Source organism: Nematolebias whitei, chromosome 14, assembly GCF_014905685.2.
Source record: "Nematolebias whitei isolate Nwh7 chromosome 14, NemWhi1, whole genome shotgun sequence".
NCBI classification, from domain to species: Eukaryota; Metazoa; Chordata; class Actinopteri; order Cyprinodontiformes; family Rivulidae; genus Nematolebias; species Nematolebias whitei.
The window spans coordinates 3,217,113-3,235,419 of NC_056511.1; the positions used below are offsets into that span (position 1 = coordinate 3,217,113).

Consider the following 18,307-nt stretch of genomic DNA (forward strand, 5'->3'; position numbering starts at 1 on the left):
ATGGACTGGAGATCTGTCCAGGTGTCCCTGTGATGGACTGGAGACCAGTCCAGGTGTCCCTGTGATGGACTGGAGATCAGTCCAGGTGTCCCTGTAATGGACTGGAGACCAGTCCAGGTGTCCCTGTGATGGAATGGAGACCAGTCCAGGTGTCCCCCGCCTCTCACACCGTGACTGCTGGATATGGGCACCAGTGACCCGAACAGGAAGTAGTGGGTAAAAGATGATGGATGGACTCTGAACATCACCATCTGAGCCTGAGGCTGCTTCACTAAAGTAAACGTCCTGCTCCGTAGTTCTGGCCTCTAACGGAAAGCGAGAAAAAACTGCAACTAACATTTTTGCATAACTTTGTGTTTGTTTTTGTCTTGTTTAAAAAAATAAAAAACTTAACTCTGTTTACAGCTTCAAATCTCTCAAAATCTTCAACCCTCAATCCCATCAACTGTAAATGTTTCAAAAATAAAATGTGAGCAAAAAATTAAATATATATATATATGTATTTAACTCAGAGTAAATATTCAACATCCAGCCGAGGCAGTGTGTTTTGGTACAATCCATCCGTTGTATCAGCTGTTCAACATCGAGCTGAGCTGCACATTTGGTTTGTTGTTTGTCTCATTGGGTGGACTTCTGGTTCTGGTTCTGGTTCTGGGGATCCCTCTTCCTGTTTGTGTTCTATTTCAAATTCATGGTTGTAATTCAGGTTTTGTTTTTTATTTTTGTCTGGTTTTTACTTTGCTGTTATTCTTGTTCTACCAAAGAAGATTATTTTCCTGACTGTTTCTGTTAGTCGTCCTTCCTGCTCCTCTGCACACCTGACGCTCATCACCACACCTGCTTTGCATCTTCTCATTCGCTCCCTCAGAGTTGGCAGCTCCTCTATTTAAACTGGATTGGGTCCTGGTTCTGGTTCCCAGTTGTCTTAGTCGTGTTTTCATAACTTTGAGACGTTAAACTAGGAGTTTCACAAAAACCTATAAACCACAGAAATATTAACTGTGCTCCTGTTAAGAAAAATGAATAGACGGTACCTAAGCTGAACCTTTATGAATGAGTTGGGTCATGATTGGTAATAATTCACATTTAATTAATAACCAATCCATTCAAACATGGGGAAGACCACTGAAGATCTCTATCTTCAAAACAAACACTAAAGCAGAAAACTTAAGTGTTTTTAAAAGTTAAATCTTCATGGATCTGAGCCACCCCACACACACCTGCCTATTGTTGTAATCTAAAGAGACTCAAAGAAATAAACTGAGGAAGGTCAGAAAGCTGTCAGCTCAGACTCCAGTGGTGACATTCTTTTTTATTTTGGTTCTCAAACGTCACATAAAAAACATGCGTCGTGTTGATGTGTTCATTCAGCCTGAAAACACTTTTTGTTTCCTCCTGCTGCCTCCGTTGGTCTGACCGTGCACCTGCAGAGGCAGACGCCTGCTCTCCTCTTCTGGAGAACAACGAAAAGCTTTGGCTGATGTTTCTGCACCCGTAGCTGCAGGAAGCTCGACGGCGGCTGAGGGCTGACGGTGGCACTGGTGTCTGCTGGGAGCCATTGTGTGTCACCACCAGACTGCCTCCACGTCTGACTGCAAATACATCACATGCTGCTCTGCATAGAGCCCCGCACCCCTTATTTGAAATGAAGCATTGCAGCCATTTGCTGAACTGATCCCATCGGGGAGCAGAAAGTGGGAAAGTAATTGGACAATCAATCTGCCAATGGCAGGTTTCCATCACACCGGCGCGGATAATGCAGAGTGCCAGAGCTGTCCCGCTGAATAAATAACAGGCTTTGTTTCTGGCTCTGATTACACGACACGTCCTTTTTCACTCCTGAATGGAAATTCAGTGGAACTGACAAATGCAGCAGAAGTATTTACACAAGACCCAAATAAAATTCCAGAATTAGGAGTTTAGTTTACAGGCAGTGTGCAAGTAAAGATCGTTTTGGTGAACACAGTAAAACAAGCATTAGACGGTTGGCGCCGTTACAAGGAACGAATGGGAAAAACTCTAAGTTTATTTTTGTTTCTCAAACAGACGACAAACTGAAACAAGAGCAAGTGATGCAAACTACAACTTGTCCTGATTTATAAGGTCTTTCAAATTCTGGAACCTTAAACTGGCACATTGTAGACACAGTTTGCACTTCACAGTTCCAGCTTAGATTAAATTATCAAACCTCACAGTCTCTGATCTGCTCCCAACTTCAAATCATGCTGAATTCACCAAAGCTTGAAAGTTGGACGTCTTTATGGCTTTTTTTTTATATATCCGGTAGAATTCTGTGGAAAAACAAATCCCATTCCCAACTGGTCAAACTAAATCATCAGCAAAAGAAGTTCCCGTTACAAAAATCTGTTTGTAAATGTGTGAAAATATTAGCTGATTCTAAAAGTTGAGCTCCAGGGTTACTCAATATGCCCTGTTAATCTTTCTACCAGAAATGCCATATTTTACATTCTTGGCAGGTTTAAAACTACTGTGTGCCCCCCCCCCCCCCAAAAAAAAATGTGCCAAGTGACTTGAAGCATTAAAAAAATGCCCATTATGCTTTATGTTATGTTATGCTTGTTAGAGTAGTCATTTCTAATCCGAACCTGGAGCCCGGCCCGAATTAGGGCCAGGTCAGGTCATAATAATGTGCTTAATGTGCGGGCCGGGTCGGTGTTGGGCTTGTGTCAGCAGACACGTGCAGCTGACGATCCGATTATATGGCAACATGGCTTGCCATACATCACCAGCCGCACGCGGCCATTTTACCACGCGCTGACCGTTGAAAGAATATGTTCTGATCTGGAGCAGGGAGAGGAGGAGCAATTGTCTTCCATTTCAGAAGGTTTATTTTACATGTAAAATACAAGATCACCAGCCCTGGGCCATTGTATCTCCACCATGCTGTCACGAACAATGGCCCCGAACATAAACAGTCAACCCATCTTCTTCAGAGCTCAGCCACACCTCCTGGAGTCATCATCACCATCAACGAATGGGAAGTCCTACTCTTATCATGTGACCCAGCTCTCAACCAATAATATCTCGCCATCTTGTGTTATATAATGGGTGGGTGCGTGAATGTTGGGAGTTGTAGGCATGTAACTAAAACTACCTTTTCTACCGGAAACTGAATCAGATCATGTTTTAACACAATATCATTCTAAACGCAAAACAGGATACATATATCTAGGCATTTCATTAAGTTAATATATTATCTGATAAAATTATATTTCACCGTCCTTGAAAGAGGTTAAAAGTTCTGTTAAGCTTCAGATGGACTACTGCCAGTGATCCATCGCTTAAATGGACGTTCATTCAGCCGCTGCACTCAGCAGACCCGAGCGGCCGACGACCCAAACAGGTGAGATCACAAAATATCCGAAATGTCAGAGCACGGTCCGTGTCTGAATAATGCAGAATGCAGCAGAAGCAGAGATTTAATGCGCTTTGACGTCCATGAAAGGACAAACACCCCCTCAGCTCCAATCTTCTGCCCTTTTTACTCAGCGTTACTAACTATAACTCAAATATCTATAACTATAAGCAGTCAAAGCTTCATTAAAAATGTCAGGGGGGTTCTGGGTTCGGACCTGTAATTACTGGTAATTCGTCGGGTCGGGTGAGGTTTGGAAATGATGCCTATGGGCTGTGGTCGGGTCAGATGTTTTGGGCCCAAATGCAACTCTAATGCTAGTGGGTGCTCAGTTAGCTATGTGTCCTAGTGGGTGCTCTGTTAGCTATGTGTGCTAATTGTGAGTCTGTTAGCCAAGTGTGCTAATTGTGAGTCTGTTAGCTATGTGTGCTAATTGTGAGTCTGTTATCTGTGTGTCCTAGTGGGGGCTCTGTTAGCCAAGTGTGCTAATTGTGAGTCTGTTAGCTAAGTGTGCTAATTGTGAGTCTGTTAGCTAAGTGTGCTAATTGCGAGTCTGTTAGCTGAGTGTGCTAACGGGGACTTGGTTAGCAGAGGCTCAATTTTCTGGGTGTGTTAGTGAGTCCACTCAGACTTTACGCCACACAGCCTTTGAAATGTTTAAGATATTTCAAAGTTGAGTTTCTTATAGCCTAATCACAATTAAGATAAATATTAAGATATCTCTTGTAAATGAGTCCCCAAGGCTTAATGGGGTTAACCTGTATAAAAAAAGTTTGAATGAAAAAAAAAAGAGATTTCATGGTGATAAATAATAGGAATGAATTTAAGAGCTACACTGTGCAGAAGACAAAGACAGAGTTATGTTGGTCTTTCAGATGCGATGAAGCAAGCAACTCTCTAAAGCAGCCATCGTTTGTTCAAAATGGCAGCTCGTCTAAAAAGTTTTCAAGAGTTAAAAGTACAAAGAGAAAGCATCTTCCAAGGTAAAATTGCTTCTTATTATTTCTAAATGGTGACGTCCTGAAATTGCAAAGTGTGTTTACATCCAGATACTGCATTATTGTAGTTCTCAGATGGAAAAAGAATAAAAGGTATTAGTGGAGCCACATTTTGCTGTAGGTTCTTTGCACTGAATATTCCAGAGTTCCACAGTTTGTCAGAGAAAAGTCGTGACTGAACTCAACACAAGAGTAAAGCGACTACTTGGCAGCTCAGCTTCCTTCTTTGAATTCCTGCTGCGACATGGCCAAGGGAGATGAATGAATAATGTCTTTTTTCCTGCATCATTAAATGCTGAATAAAGTTTGTTAGCCTGAACTTCATCTAATGTTTTTGTGCCAGCAGAGTCACGGGGGGTCGGGCTGGAGGGCTGCCAGATGTGGACAATTTTCACCTGCAGCTACAGCGATAAACAATATAAATATGTATATTTTTGTCTGCTAATAAGCTCTGAAAATTCCCCTGTGAATATTCATGACTGACAAAATGCAGGATGGGATGTTGTGTGGTGATGTATCTAAAATACACTTTGCTTATTAGTTGCTGAAAACAGTTTAACGAGAGGAACTACAGGTAATTACAGCAAGTTTTTATTTTTTCTACATTCTGTTTTCCATACGTCGTTGGTTTGAGGTAAGACGCTGATAAATAACTGAATTTACTCAAATTTAAATAAAGTTTTGCACTTTGGATCAAGTTAAAAACATTTAGCCAGGGGATATCTGTTTTTGGTTTTTAACATTAAGGAACTAATTTAATTTTCTTTCATCACTAACAGTTTTCTGTGTAAACAACAACAACTTCCATGTAAATACCAACTGATGGGGAACAAATGTGTTGTAATCGTGCTGTAACCATGCGTGCGTTTTTATTGAGCTGCCACATGGTACAGGACGGGGATGGTACAGACAACCAGAAAAAAAAAAAAGGTTTATTTCATTGCTTTTTGCTGACGGTCACAACAGAACAGAAGCTGAAGTTTCTAAAGCACGCCACACTGCAAAGCAGGAATGACTCGTTCATGTGAAACGTTGGAGCTTGAAGACCTTTTTGATTTAATTAGCCACGTGGAAAAACTTATTCCTGGTGATCACCGCTGAGTGAGAGGAATATGTATGGAAAGCCAAAAGGGTCAATTTTGCAGTATGGCATGCCCTTTATGACAGGTCATTTGAGTGTTTGTGCAATCTCTCTGGTGTCCTTTACCCACTGCCCTTAAATGTGCATCAAGTCTATGTAAAATTAGTTGAAGCAACCATATTTATTTATATTATTTGTTTGTTTGTTTGTTTGTTGTTAGCTTCTCTCGATTGGCTCACTGATTAAATTCAGAATATAATCCAAAAATCTTATTTCTAACCTACTGTACAAAGCTCTCAACAACCTAGCTCCATCTTATATTGCAGATCTTGTTGTTCCATATTTTCCTAATAGACCACTTCGCTCTCAGACTGCAGGTTTACTTGTGGTTCCTAGAGTTGATCTTTCAGTTCTCAGGCTCCTCTCTTGTGGAACCAACTTCCAGTTTCTGTCCGTGAGGCTGACACATTGTCCAGTTTTAAGACTGGGATTAAGACTTTCCTTTTTGATGAATCCTATAGTTAGGGTTGGTCTGTTATTCTGCCATAGTCTTAGACTGCTGGAGGACAAACTGACCTCATTTCCTCTTCTCTGCCGTCTTTACTGTCTCCACTCTACCTGTTTGTATTTGTAATTATTTCTATCTTAACATGTTTTTTGTCTTTCCTCCTGTAGAAAGTTCACCTAGACTATAGAATCCACACCTGGACTATAGAAACTACACCTGGACCTGTCATTCTGTGTTTGTCTGTTTCTACTTCCTGTCTTCTCAAATCCAGCCGGTTGAAGCAGATGGGCGCTCGTCCTGAGCCTGGTTCTGCTGGAGGTTTCTTCCTGTTAAAGGGAGTTTTTTCTTCCCACTGTCTCCTTTGTTCTCGCTCAGGATGAGAGACTGTGACTAAGTGAAGATTCAACACAATCTGCTGCTTCCTTAGATAGAGAACTTTTATTAACTGACGTTTTTAATGTCTGTGAATGTTTCTGTTCAGTACCTTTACAGTAAGCTTGTCTCCTACAGGATGATGTCTGGTGGTGGGGTCCAGTCCTGGTCCTGCAGGGCCACTGTCCTGCATGTTATAGATGCTTCTCTGCTTGTGATTACCAGCCTTATTGAAGACCTGCTGAAGAACCGGGAAACAACTAAAACCTGGAGGACAGGGGCCCTCCAGGACTAAGACTGGACACCACAGCTTTAAACTGGCAAAATAAAAAATATGGTTTATGAGTAGTCCACCTAATATATCTACATTTAAACAAAACCTCAACGGTGTTCTGTGTTTTAGGTCTCTAGATCCCTGGAGCTGCGTCTGACAGCAGTCATGCTCCTAAACTGCTGGTGGCATGTTTCTGTGCCCTGAGGTGCTCCAGATGAGTTCAGTCCAGTTCTGAGTTTGTCAAGAGTCTAAACAAAACTGAGAAGGTCACTTTGTCTAATGGATACATAAGAGGTTTGATGTTTGCAGGGATGGGCGACTGCTGATGTATTTTTAATACAGATATTCAGGTGCTGGAAAGGAATACGTCATTTAGCTGCAGATAAAACAACTTGTGAGGGGTTTTATCTTCATAAACCTGTTACATTTAAATGGAGCATCCTGCTGGGAGGGCGGTATTAGGCCATGAGGAAGCAGCTGCAGGGTGTGTGCTCTACATCGTGTTGATTTGACCTTCAAGCATCACTGAAACTTAATTCTGCTGGATCTGGAGTCGATACCTCTATCACTGCCCAGATGGCAGAAGGGCGGACAAGCCGAGGCTCTGATGGGTGTTTCTCTACAGTTTCATTAATCCTGAAACAAAAACAAGTGAAGTCCTCTTTTAAAAGCAGGGAGTATTTAAAACTAAACACCCTCTTTTGGTGGAGGACTTGGAGGATCCCAGCTCAGCAGATGTTGGGATTAGAACCAGAGAAGAAGAGGTTTAACAGTGTGAGCAGGGAGGCTCAGGGTACGTGACAGCTGAAGCTGCTGGATCATAGACAGTCAGATTAACTACAGACCAGTGGATTTGTTCATGTGATCCCAGGAAAAGTTCACACGTTGGAGCATACAACGCTCTGACAGGTGCACACGTGCATCCTCTCAACATGCAAACGTCTTCTATAGAAGACAGAAGCATCTTTCCCTTTCTGGATCCCGTACCCTGCCTGGCCATAAATCCATGAAATGACTCGAGCTCCACCGGCAGCTGCCATCACTCATCCTCACACGCTAAGCTGCAAGGAATGGCTTTTTTATCCACAGCAGGGAGAAGAATGTGGAATCGTTCTGTGGCTACAACACAAAGAAGTTGGATCAAAGTTTCCTGATGCTGCTCAATAATCCAGGTAGAAAATCTATCAAGGTTGAATCAGGTCCTCTGAACGGATTCTTCTTGTTGAAACATTTCGTCTTTTATCCAAATGACTTCTTCAGTCTGAGGAGCTGCAACAAACTCGGTCTTATAAATTGCACCTTCTCATGGATCAATCAGTTTGATGTTAACATCCGGAACTAGCTGTTCACATGGAGGACCATCAGCCTAACAACCAATCGTTAGAGCTAAGTGCTAAGTGCTAAGCGATGGCCGCTTGCTATTCACAGAGGGCTGAGTGATACTAGCAATAACAGCACTGGACACAGAGGCTCCGCCCCCGTTTAACGATGGACAGGTTCTCTCAAATAAAAAAGCCACATCTTTGGAAAGTAACTCGTGTTCTAAGCTGCCGAAGAATGTGCCCCGCATATTTTAACCAAAAAAAAAAGAAAAAAACTTTGCTTTTCACAATAAAAGTGTTTATCTGTTCCTCTCACTGTTAGCTCTGAACAATGTTTTCCATTAATGTTTCATTTTCTGTCTTAACAAATTCATGATTTTGATTTGGACAGGTTCAAAGCTGAGCATCAGATTTGAAACATCTGCATTTTGGTATTTTACTACAAACATAAAGACACAAGATGCTTCTTGTGGTTTTGTGCTTTTGTAAAGTAAAAAGTTAACAGAACGGTTGGAGGATTCATCCTCATCATAAACTCGTTTATTTCAAACCTAACGACCTCCTCCAACCTTCAGAGCGATGCAGATGTTCGGAGCGTCGTGTAAAAACTCGACGACTGCAGTCGAGCGTTCGCCAGCTTTTGTTTCTGCTCCACTTGGCAGCGGGACGGTTTTTGTCTCGGAGCTCTTGATGCATGTTAACCTCTAAATGAGTCTGAGGCAGCGGAACGTCTCATTACTGTCGACGAGACGAGGCGTGTGCACGTCCCTCAGCAGGGACGGTGACAGGAGGCAGTAATTAACAAGGTGTAAAACGTTCTATTTAGTGCCCTTAAAGAATTACAATGATTAAAAAAATACTTTTCATTCAAGCTGGTAATAGTTTGAGACTATTCTTTTCAATCTCTAGCTAAATATTTTACTGCGGAGTCAGTTTGAGGACTTTTATTTTGGACGAAATGTGACCAGGGCCCGTTAACTTCCTGTTAGTGATCATGACTGACTGCAGCTGTTTTGGTTTGTCTGTATGAAAATGATTTGTTTGACCGGACATCAAGTCAGAGCAAGTCCAGGAAATTCAATGATGAGTGGAAATGAGTTCAGGTGTTCAAGAGCAACCCTGTATGGCAAGCAGTTTGTGTATTTATTCAATGATCCTGTATGTCAGGCTTCATTTTCACCAACTCGTTCACAACTAACCTGCACTAGCTGCACATTTGGGTGCACTAGTTCTACTAAGGATTGCACTTTTATACAAGAAGTTAAGAAAAAGTGCCAAAACTTAAAGAGTTGAACTAGTGCACCAACCCGTTAAAAGTAGTGCAAACAGACTTCCCTCCGGTGATAAAGTGTCTGTCGGTCTAATTGGAAACTAGTGGGCAAAAAAATATACAAATAAGACGATGCAGACCAAAAGCCACGCCTTCAAGCCAGACTGAAACCTGCAGCTAAATGCCAAATGTCTTCTGGAGACAAGTTTGATGGTCAGACGACAGAACGGTTGAATCGGTTAAAATCTGAGAACACTAAGAGTTGTCAAGTATGGTGGTGGTGGCATCATGCTGGGGTAGGAAAACTGAAAATTCTTCACATCAAATCCACAACTGAATCAACCTGTTGGAACAGCCGATGTGTCCAAGATCCAAAAGAACCCGCTCCTGACTGGATGAAGTCAGCTAACACCGAGCTTCTGGACCAGCCTTCAAAGCCTCGACCTGGACCCAATCTGAAAATCTGTGGACTAATTTAGTACCAGCTCCGTACCAGGAAACCAGTCAGTTCAAATATACTCTGCAACTTCTGCCAAGAAGAAGATGAGCGCTGGGATACGAGCCAGAATTTTACCAGAGACTCATTGAAGACAAAAAGCCTGAAGTCCAGCCGACACTGGCTGAGAGACATTGAACCAGTTATTACCAGTTATGAGTTAAACATATGGTTATAGATATATACGAGCCTGGATTACAGAAAACCCACAAAATATATAAACTTTTATACCTAATCCTTGGTTCATGCTCCATCATCCCATTCCTCGAATGGATCAGGAAAAACCCGGTTTAATGTGAGGAGCGGCGTCTGGTTCGTTTCAGTACCTTTGTCGCTGAAGTCGTCGACCAGGACGATCTCTGCGATGAGCTGTGGAGGCGAGCGGTTGAGCACGCTGTGGACCGTCCTCAGCAGCGACGACCAGCCCTCGTTGTGAAACGGGATGATGATGCTGGTGTTGGGCAGCCTCTCTGCGTACAGCTTCTGTTTGCAGCTGCAAACACACAGTAAAGTTTTATAAACACAGGATGGACCACCAAAATCAATACTGGTTTGGGTGGTCTTTTAAGCTTTCTGCCCTCCTCCTTTTTTTTCCTTGTCCACCGTTATCAGTCAGCCAGCAACCAGCCTTTTGTTGCACAGCCGCCTCTTCAGCAGATCTGGGGTCAGTGAGGTGATGGATTATTCAGCGCTCAGATGGATGTGTTCTGGCTCCAACACAGTTTGACTCACTGGGCTGAAATCCAGCTGTAATCTTCTCCAAAAGCACCGTTCAGTCCATTTTCTACTATTCGCTGTTTCAGTGACGATTGTGTTTGTTTGCCTCTCGAGAGCGGACAAAGTCAACAAAACGGGAACAGAAGGAAATCGTTTAGATACCCAGATTATACACATCTAAAGCAGCGTTAACCCACGTGATGTTAGTCTGTAGAACCGTTCAGGTCATTAAATACAGACACTCCACTGGAAGGAATATGGAGGATATTTTACACAGTGCGTTTAAATTAGACAAACACGTACAGGTGCTGGTCATAAAATTAGAATATCATGAAAAAGTTTATCTATTTCAGTAATTCCATTCAAAAAGTGAAACGTGTATATTCTGATGCATGCTCAATAATCCAGGTAGAAACTTGTACATTATATTCATTCATTACACACAGACTGATATTTCAAATGTTTATTTCTTTTAATGTTGATGATTAGAACTGACAACTAATGAAAACCCCAAATTCAGTATCTCAGAAAAATAGAATATTACTTAAGACCAATAAGAAAAGCATTTGTAGAAATGTTGGCCAGCTGAAAGTATGAACATGAAAAGTATGAGCATGTGCAGCATCAATACTTAGTTGGAGCTCCTTTTGTCTGGATTACTACAGCAGTGCATCGTGGCATGGAGTCGATCAGTCTGTGTCTCTGCTCAGGTGTTCTGAGTCCAGGTTGATCTGATCGTGGCCTTCAGCTCTTCTGAATTGTTGGCTCTGGTGCATCACATCTTCCTCTTCAAAATACACCATAGATTTTCTATGGGGTTAAGGTCAGGCCAGTTTGCTGGCCAATTAAGAACAGGGATACCATGGGCCTTAAACCAGGTACTGGTAGCTATGGCACTGTGTGCAGGTGCCAAGTCCTGTTGGAAAATGAAATCTGCATCTCCATAAAGTTGGTCAGCAACAGGAAGCAGGAAGTCTCTAAAACTTCCTGGTAGATGGCTGTGTTGACCTTGAACCTCAGAAAAAAAAAATTGGACCAACACCGGCAGATGACATGGAGCCCCAAACCATCTTTGACTGTGGAAACTTGACACTGGACCTCAAGCAACGTGGATTCTGTGCCTCCCCTCTCTTCCTCCAGACTCTGGGACCTTGATTTCCAAAGGAAATGCAAACTTTACTTTCATCAGAGAACATAACTTTGGACCACTCAGCAGCAGTCCCAGGCGAGACGCTTCTGACGATGTCTCTTGTTCAAGAGTGATTTGACACGAGGAATGCAACAGCTGAAACACATGTCTTGCATACGTCTGTGCGTGGTGGTTCTTGAAGCACTGACTCCAGCTGCAGTCCACTCTTTGTGAATCTCCCCCACATTTTGGAATGGGTTTTGTTTCACCATCCTCTCCAGTGTGTGGTTACCCCGATTGCTTGAACACTTTTTTTCTACCACATCTTTTCTTTCCCTTCTCTCTATTCACGTGCTTGGACACAGAGCTCTATGAACAGCCAGCCTCTTTAGCAATGACCTTTTGTGTCTTGTCCTCCTTGTGCAAGGTGTCAATGGTCGTCTTTAGGACAACTGTCAAGTCAGCAGTCTTCCTCATGATTGTGTAGCTACAGAACTAGACTGAGACCATTTAAAGGACTTTGCAGATGTTTTGAGTTAATTAGCTGATTAGTGTGGCACCAGGTGTCTTCAATATTGAACCTTTTCACAATATTCTAATTTTCTGAGATACTGAATTGTTTTTTTTTTATTTATTAGTTGTCAGTTATCATCAACATTAAAATAAATAAACATTTGCAATATATCAGTCTGTGTGTAATGAATGAATATAATATACAAGTTTCACTTTTTGAATGGAATTACTGAAATAAATCAACTTTTTCATGATATTCTAATTTTATGACCAGCGCCTGTATTTTAGATTGTAAATGTTATTACTAGAAATGTTCAGATGTGAACGACGTAAACTTCAACCTTAAATATTGATTAAAATTTCACCCAAGATATTGGTTCTGCAACATCGACGACGTTTACGACAAAAGTTTCATCTACGATCTGTAGATAGAATCTCCAAACATTCATGTTCAGATCCCTCTGCAGCGGGGGACGTCGGTGTTCTGCTTGTTCGATCTTCTATAGTTTGTGAGGAGCACCTTCAAAGCTTCGGCCTTCAGACCCTCCACAAACACCTGCTGTTGAGTGACTGAGTTCATGCAGCAGAGTTCGTACCACGCCACCACCGCTGAAACTAGCGTGCCGATTGTGTCATACGCCCACATGAGCAGATCTGTTAGAAAAACGATTCTGAGATGCTGCATTGATTTCTTTCAGTGCCTGCCGGCTCCGACGGGTGACTGCAGGGGATGTTGGGTCAAGGAAGCCCTGCTTTGATAAACACAAATGAAAAGAGAAAGTCCTCCTGAGGAGACCGCTGGCTCTGAAGCGTTCAGCTGCTTTCCACACGGAGGAGGAGGCAGGGTCAGCTGTCGGAGGCTAAATGAAAGCTGGGGTTTGAGGCCTTTCAGTGGCATTCGGAGGCTGAAAGGGTTCCCAGTTCACCCAAGGGTCTGAGCTTGCTCTGCTGTCGGAGGGGAAATGTTTTCATCGTAATAATCTCCTGATAAACATCTTTCCAAACAGCCTCTTCATGACCTGCTGCTTTCAAACAGAGACGCAGCATCACTTTAAATAACTCCGTGTGAGCAAACAAGTTCTTCCAGGGCTGCTGGCTCTTACAACAACAAAGACTAAAGCCATTTAAACCTTAAAAACAATTATTGGGCCCTCTGTTGGCAAAATATCTCATAAAACATTAGATGGATTTTAATGAAATTCTCAACATAATCACTGGAGCTTTGTCTCCTGGGTGGAAGAACTCTAGTAGGGCCTTTGGTGATGCTAGGTAGGGTTTGCAGCAGCCATCTTGCTAGGTGCTACTACAGTACTCTGCACTGTTTAAATGTAAAATCCACACTTTGGGTGAGCGGTGCCATCAGTCCCAAAAGGCGCAGGTCTTAGATGTCATGATAGTGAAACATGTAGTGTATTTATGTTTCTATAATGATGATTTGAAAAATAAATCTGTAAGGAGCCTCCTGCTGAGACCAGTCAAGAGTTAGAGACGTTAAAAATAACCGACTTGATGCTTCACGAGCAGCCACTTAAAACCAGACGGGTCATATTCAATGATGAAATGACCAAACTCTGTTTTACATCTAACAAACACTGTAACTAACGAGGCATTACACATGTCTGATTATTCTGCTACCTGTCTGTAGTTAGCTGCACTTCGGCTGATGACCTCAACTCTGGTCATGTTTCACTCATCATAAGAAAATGTACGGAAGAAAAATGGATCACAACAGTCTGAATGTTCATGAAGCATTCACTCGATCGTGATCCATTTTTCTTCTGTACGTTTGTCGGCGCGATTCTCGTCCCGCAGTTTTCAGCTTTTTCAACAAATCATAAATCAAACCATTCGGCTCTTTCAGGACAATCCTGCTACGACTTTTGGTATTGGTGCAGCTTTAGCTTTTTGAATTATTTAGCCTTTTCTGACATTTTATTTTCTCATAGAAATTGAATTGAGCTCATTTTACCTCCGTCAAATGTTTAGATCTGTTTACAACCTTTTACTGCTCCTTTCACATTTTGTTCTGCTTCAGCTGCTTTCAGCTTCCTTCTGCACATTCAAACATATTTCAGCTACTTTCAGCTGTATTCTTCAGCTGTTTTGTGCTCCTTTCAGATTATTTCTATTAACTACAACATTTTTGTACTTCTTAACTTGTTTCTGTTAATTTCAGCTTGCTGTGCATCTTTCAGCTTATTTATGCAATGTTCAGCTTTTTCTGCTATTTCAACTACTATTTAGATGTTTTTATGCTAATTTAAGCCGTTTCAGATAACGTCCACTTTTTTGTGCTCATTTCTGTTTCTTTCAGCCTAATTCAGCAAACATGCTCTTTCTGATTTCTTCTGCTAATTGAAGCTTGTTCTACCTTTTCAGCTACTTTTTAGCATTTTCAGCTCATTTCAGCTGTTGTCGGATAAATTCAAATTTTTTGTGGTAATTTCAGCTACTTTCAACCTACCGTAATTAACTGCTTTATGGTAATTTCCGCCTATGCTCCTTTTAGCTTCTGTTATTTCAGCTACTATTTAGCTGTTTTGTGTTTATTTTAGCTTTTTCAGCTAATTCCACATTTTTTAACTCATTTCAGCTCCTTCCACTTCCTTCTGGTTGTTTTTCTTTTTTCCATTTCAGCTACATTTCAGCATGTTTTTAGCTAATTTCAGCTGTTTTAAGCAAGTTCTTCTACAATAAGCATTCACACTGCATTTTCTAGATAAATCTAACCTTTAATTGCACTTAAGTATTTAGACTGTTTTTTTTTTCAGCCAATATAGTGATTCACGAATATCTAGCACACACACATGCACACACACACACGCGCACACGGACGCAGGACTCACTTCTCGTGGCGGATGTCGGGCAGCGAGCGGTTGAGAGAGATCCGGTTGCTGACGTAGATGTTGAAGCCGTTTTCTCTGTAGGCCTGGTCCACCTGGTCAGTTTCTGTCAGAGGGAACGGCTTCCCCTGCTCTCCGTTACCTGTTAACACACGTGTCAGGACAAACCTGTTAACACACGTGTCAGGACAAACCTGTTAACACACGTGTCGGGACAAATAAAGAATTAGCTTTGAACGCGTGTTCAGGAACTTGTCTGGGATCAGACTAAAGTAACAGCCAGTTACACCTCCGGCTGTAAATCTGCTCGTTTCTACATCAACGGAGTATTTTACAAACTAACAGACAACAATGATCTTCCATTTTTAACCTGCACTGGTGTGAACTCCTCAGTATTTGCAGCTGTGTTTAGAGGTGGAGCTCCTGAGGTTTTCACTCATTAAAGATGCATTTAGTCCATTTTTTCTGGTCACATCTGCAGGATCCTTTGCTCCACACGCAGCAGACAACTGTTACCTTTTTCTACCGAAGCACCGGTTTGTCTTTTTACTTCTCCAGTTCGTGTGGACCCAGAGCACAGAGCAGCGTCTTCATTAAAAGACCAAACTAAACGATGTGGCAGCTAAAACTGAAACTCGTGGGAAGGTACGAGAACCCAAGGCGGGATGCTGGACTAGGAACAACAATGCCCTGCTGAAGGAGAACAGACTGAACATGTGATCCATCAAATCAGTTCAGGGATCGAGTTGGATCTGGCCAAACTAAGGCGAGCACATTCTACCGTTTCTGATGAGCTACGTTTCGATACATAGATCATCCTGATGTCATGAGAGAACATGACAAATCGTTCTGGATCCTATTTTTAGATATTTTAATGAGGCTGTGTCGACGTCATCTGAAAGATGAACGCTACATTTGGAGATCAGAGCCCAGCTGCTTTGAAAAAAGTTTCTGATGAGCGGGAAAAGAAGCGCAAACTGAAGTCTTTCTGCTCAAAATCATCTTTGTGGTTCGCACTGCTCAGAGGAGAACTTACAACATCCTGAGGGTTCAATTATGGACACTTCCTTCAAGGGACCATCCATCCAACTTCCATCCAACATCCATCCAACATCCATAATCTTTACCCGTTTCTTCCTTTTCGGGTCACTGGTGTCCATGTCCAGCAGTCACTGTGTGAGAGCGGGGTACACATGGACAGGTCTCCAGTCCATCACAGAGAAACCCTAGACAGGTCTCCAGTCCATCAGAGACATTCTGGGCAGGTCTCCAGTCCATAACAGAGACATTCTGGACAGGTCTCCAGTCCATCACAGAGACATCCTGGACAGGTCTCCAGTCCATCACAGAGACACCCTGGACAGATCTCCAGTTCATCACAGAGACACCCTGGACAGGTCTCCAGTCCATCACAGAGACACCCTGGACAGGTCTCCAGTCCATCACAGAGACATCCTGGACAGGTCTCCAGTCCATCACAGAGACATTCTGGGCAGGTCTCCAGTCCATCACAGAGACATCCTGGACAGGTCTCCAGTCCATCACAGAGACACCCTGGACAGGTCTCCAGTCCATCACAGAGACACCCTGAACAGGTCTCCAGTCCATCACAGAGACACCCTGGACAGGTCTCCAGTTCATCACAGAGACACCCTGGACAGGTCTCCAGTCCATCACAGAGACATTCTGGACAGGTCTCCAGTCCATCACAGAGACACCCTGGACAGGTCTCCAGTCCATCACAGAGACATTCTGGACAGGTCTCCAGTCCATCACAGAGACATCCTGGACAGGTCTCCAGTCCATCACAGAGACATCCTGGACAGGTCTCCAGTCCATCACAGAGACACCGTGGACAGGTCTCCAGTCCATCACAGAGACACCCTGGACAGGTCTCCAGTCCATCACAGAGACATCCTGGACAGGTCTCCAGTCCATCACAGAGACACCCTGGACAGGTCTCCAGTCCTTTCTATCTGATGAAGACGCTCAGAGCTCTCTACAACACCCTGCGCCTCATTTACCCGTTCATACAGTTCTATACTAGATCTGTACAAAGACTAATCAGAGCTTTATCACATTCATGCACTGATGGGACACATCGGAAGCAATGAGGGTTCAGTGTCTTGCCCAGAGACACTTCGGCATGTGACTTCTGGTGGATTCGAACCCCCAACTCTCCGATTGGAGGATGACTGCTCTAACACTCCGCCACAGCCGCCCCCCTGGTCCATAAATGATGAACAAAAAACATCTCATGAACGTCTCAACCTTCGTTCTGTAAGAGTTGACACAAACCAGGAAAATGTAATTATCTAGAAGCAGCAAACTGTTGACAATGTGCAGGAAAATGTTTGTTAAAAGATAGAAGTGGTGAAACGTTAGCACAACGCTAGCTAAGCACCCAAAGTAGCTAAAAGCTAGTATGCTAAAAGTAACAAAACATTAGCAACAGAAAGACAGAAGTAGCAAAAATCAGGTATATTTTTTTAAAAAGAAGAATAATTTGCATAAATCACGGTAGAATTAAGAAAAGCAGAGCAGAATGAGCTTCGACGTGGCAGAACACTGGCAGGGCTGAATCACTCATGCACAGTCCTCGTTCTGTCTGACCTCGTGCAAACTGTTAACATGCGGTCGCACTCAAAGAGTATCATGTGGATTACCGTCAGCTACTACCACACGTGGCTGTTTGGGCTTGTCCAGAACCAGACTGAGAAATGCTGTGTTAACTTAAAGTCTGATCCGTGCAGTCCGGGTTCTCTGTGTCTGTGTTTTCCGCCCGAGTTTCTCCTGAACCAAACTCTTCTAAAGCCAATTAAATCATTTCCACTTGTTTTCAACTGGAGGCAGAATCGATGCTTTTTGTTGTAAATTAGGTTAAATTCTGAACTCTTCTATTTTGATGGAGTCACGACGGTTCTGGTGAGAACTCCCACTGAGAGGGAAGGAGGAGAAGTTTGGTTGTTGTTCTTGTTTTATGTACAGAATGGGTTTTGTGCAGCAGAGAGTTTGGACCCACCGACACGAGCAGCGTCTCTTCTTATGGAGTCGTAGTCGTGCCAGTCGACCCGCCGCACGCCGTCAACGCCCACCTCGACCACTCGTTGATTCAAGCCCTGAAAGAAGAGAAATTAGAGAAACTTTAGAGGAGGGGTCATAAATATGTCGCCCGCAGGCACCGCACGAGTCGCCTGAAGGGACCGCACGAGTCGCCTGCAGGGACCGCACGAGTCGCCCGCAGGGACCGTACGAGTCGCCCGCAGGGACCGCACGAGTCGCCTGCAGGGACCGTACGAGTCGCCCGCAGGGACCGTACGAGTCGCCCGCAGGGACCGCACGAGTCGCCTGCAGGGACCGTACGAGTCGCCCGCAGGGACCGTACGAGTCGCCCGCAGGGACCGCACG

The 18,307-nt window shown here is 43.2% G+C and overlaps 1 protein-coding gene across 1 annotated transcript in view; it reads right to left on the reverse strand.

Annotated features, from left to right (window-relative positions):
• Positions 1-18,307, reverse strand: part of LOC119420382 (polypeptide N-acetylgalactosaminyltransferase 10) — a 64,044-nt gene that overhangs the window by 28,679 nt on the left and 17,058 nt on the right. Inside the window, exons 2-4 of the mRNA XM_037687767.1 lie at positions 17,922-18,018; positions 14,903-15,041; positions 10,024-10,190 (exon numbers count right to left, since the gene is read on the reverse strand). Coding sequence (XP_037543695.1) covers positions 10,024-10,190; positions 14,903-15,041; positions 17,922-18,018 — 403 coding nt within the window. The remainder of the gene's footprint in view (positions 1-10,023; positions 10,191-14,902; positions 15,042-17,921; positions 18,019-18,307) is intronic.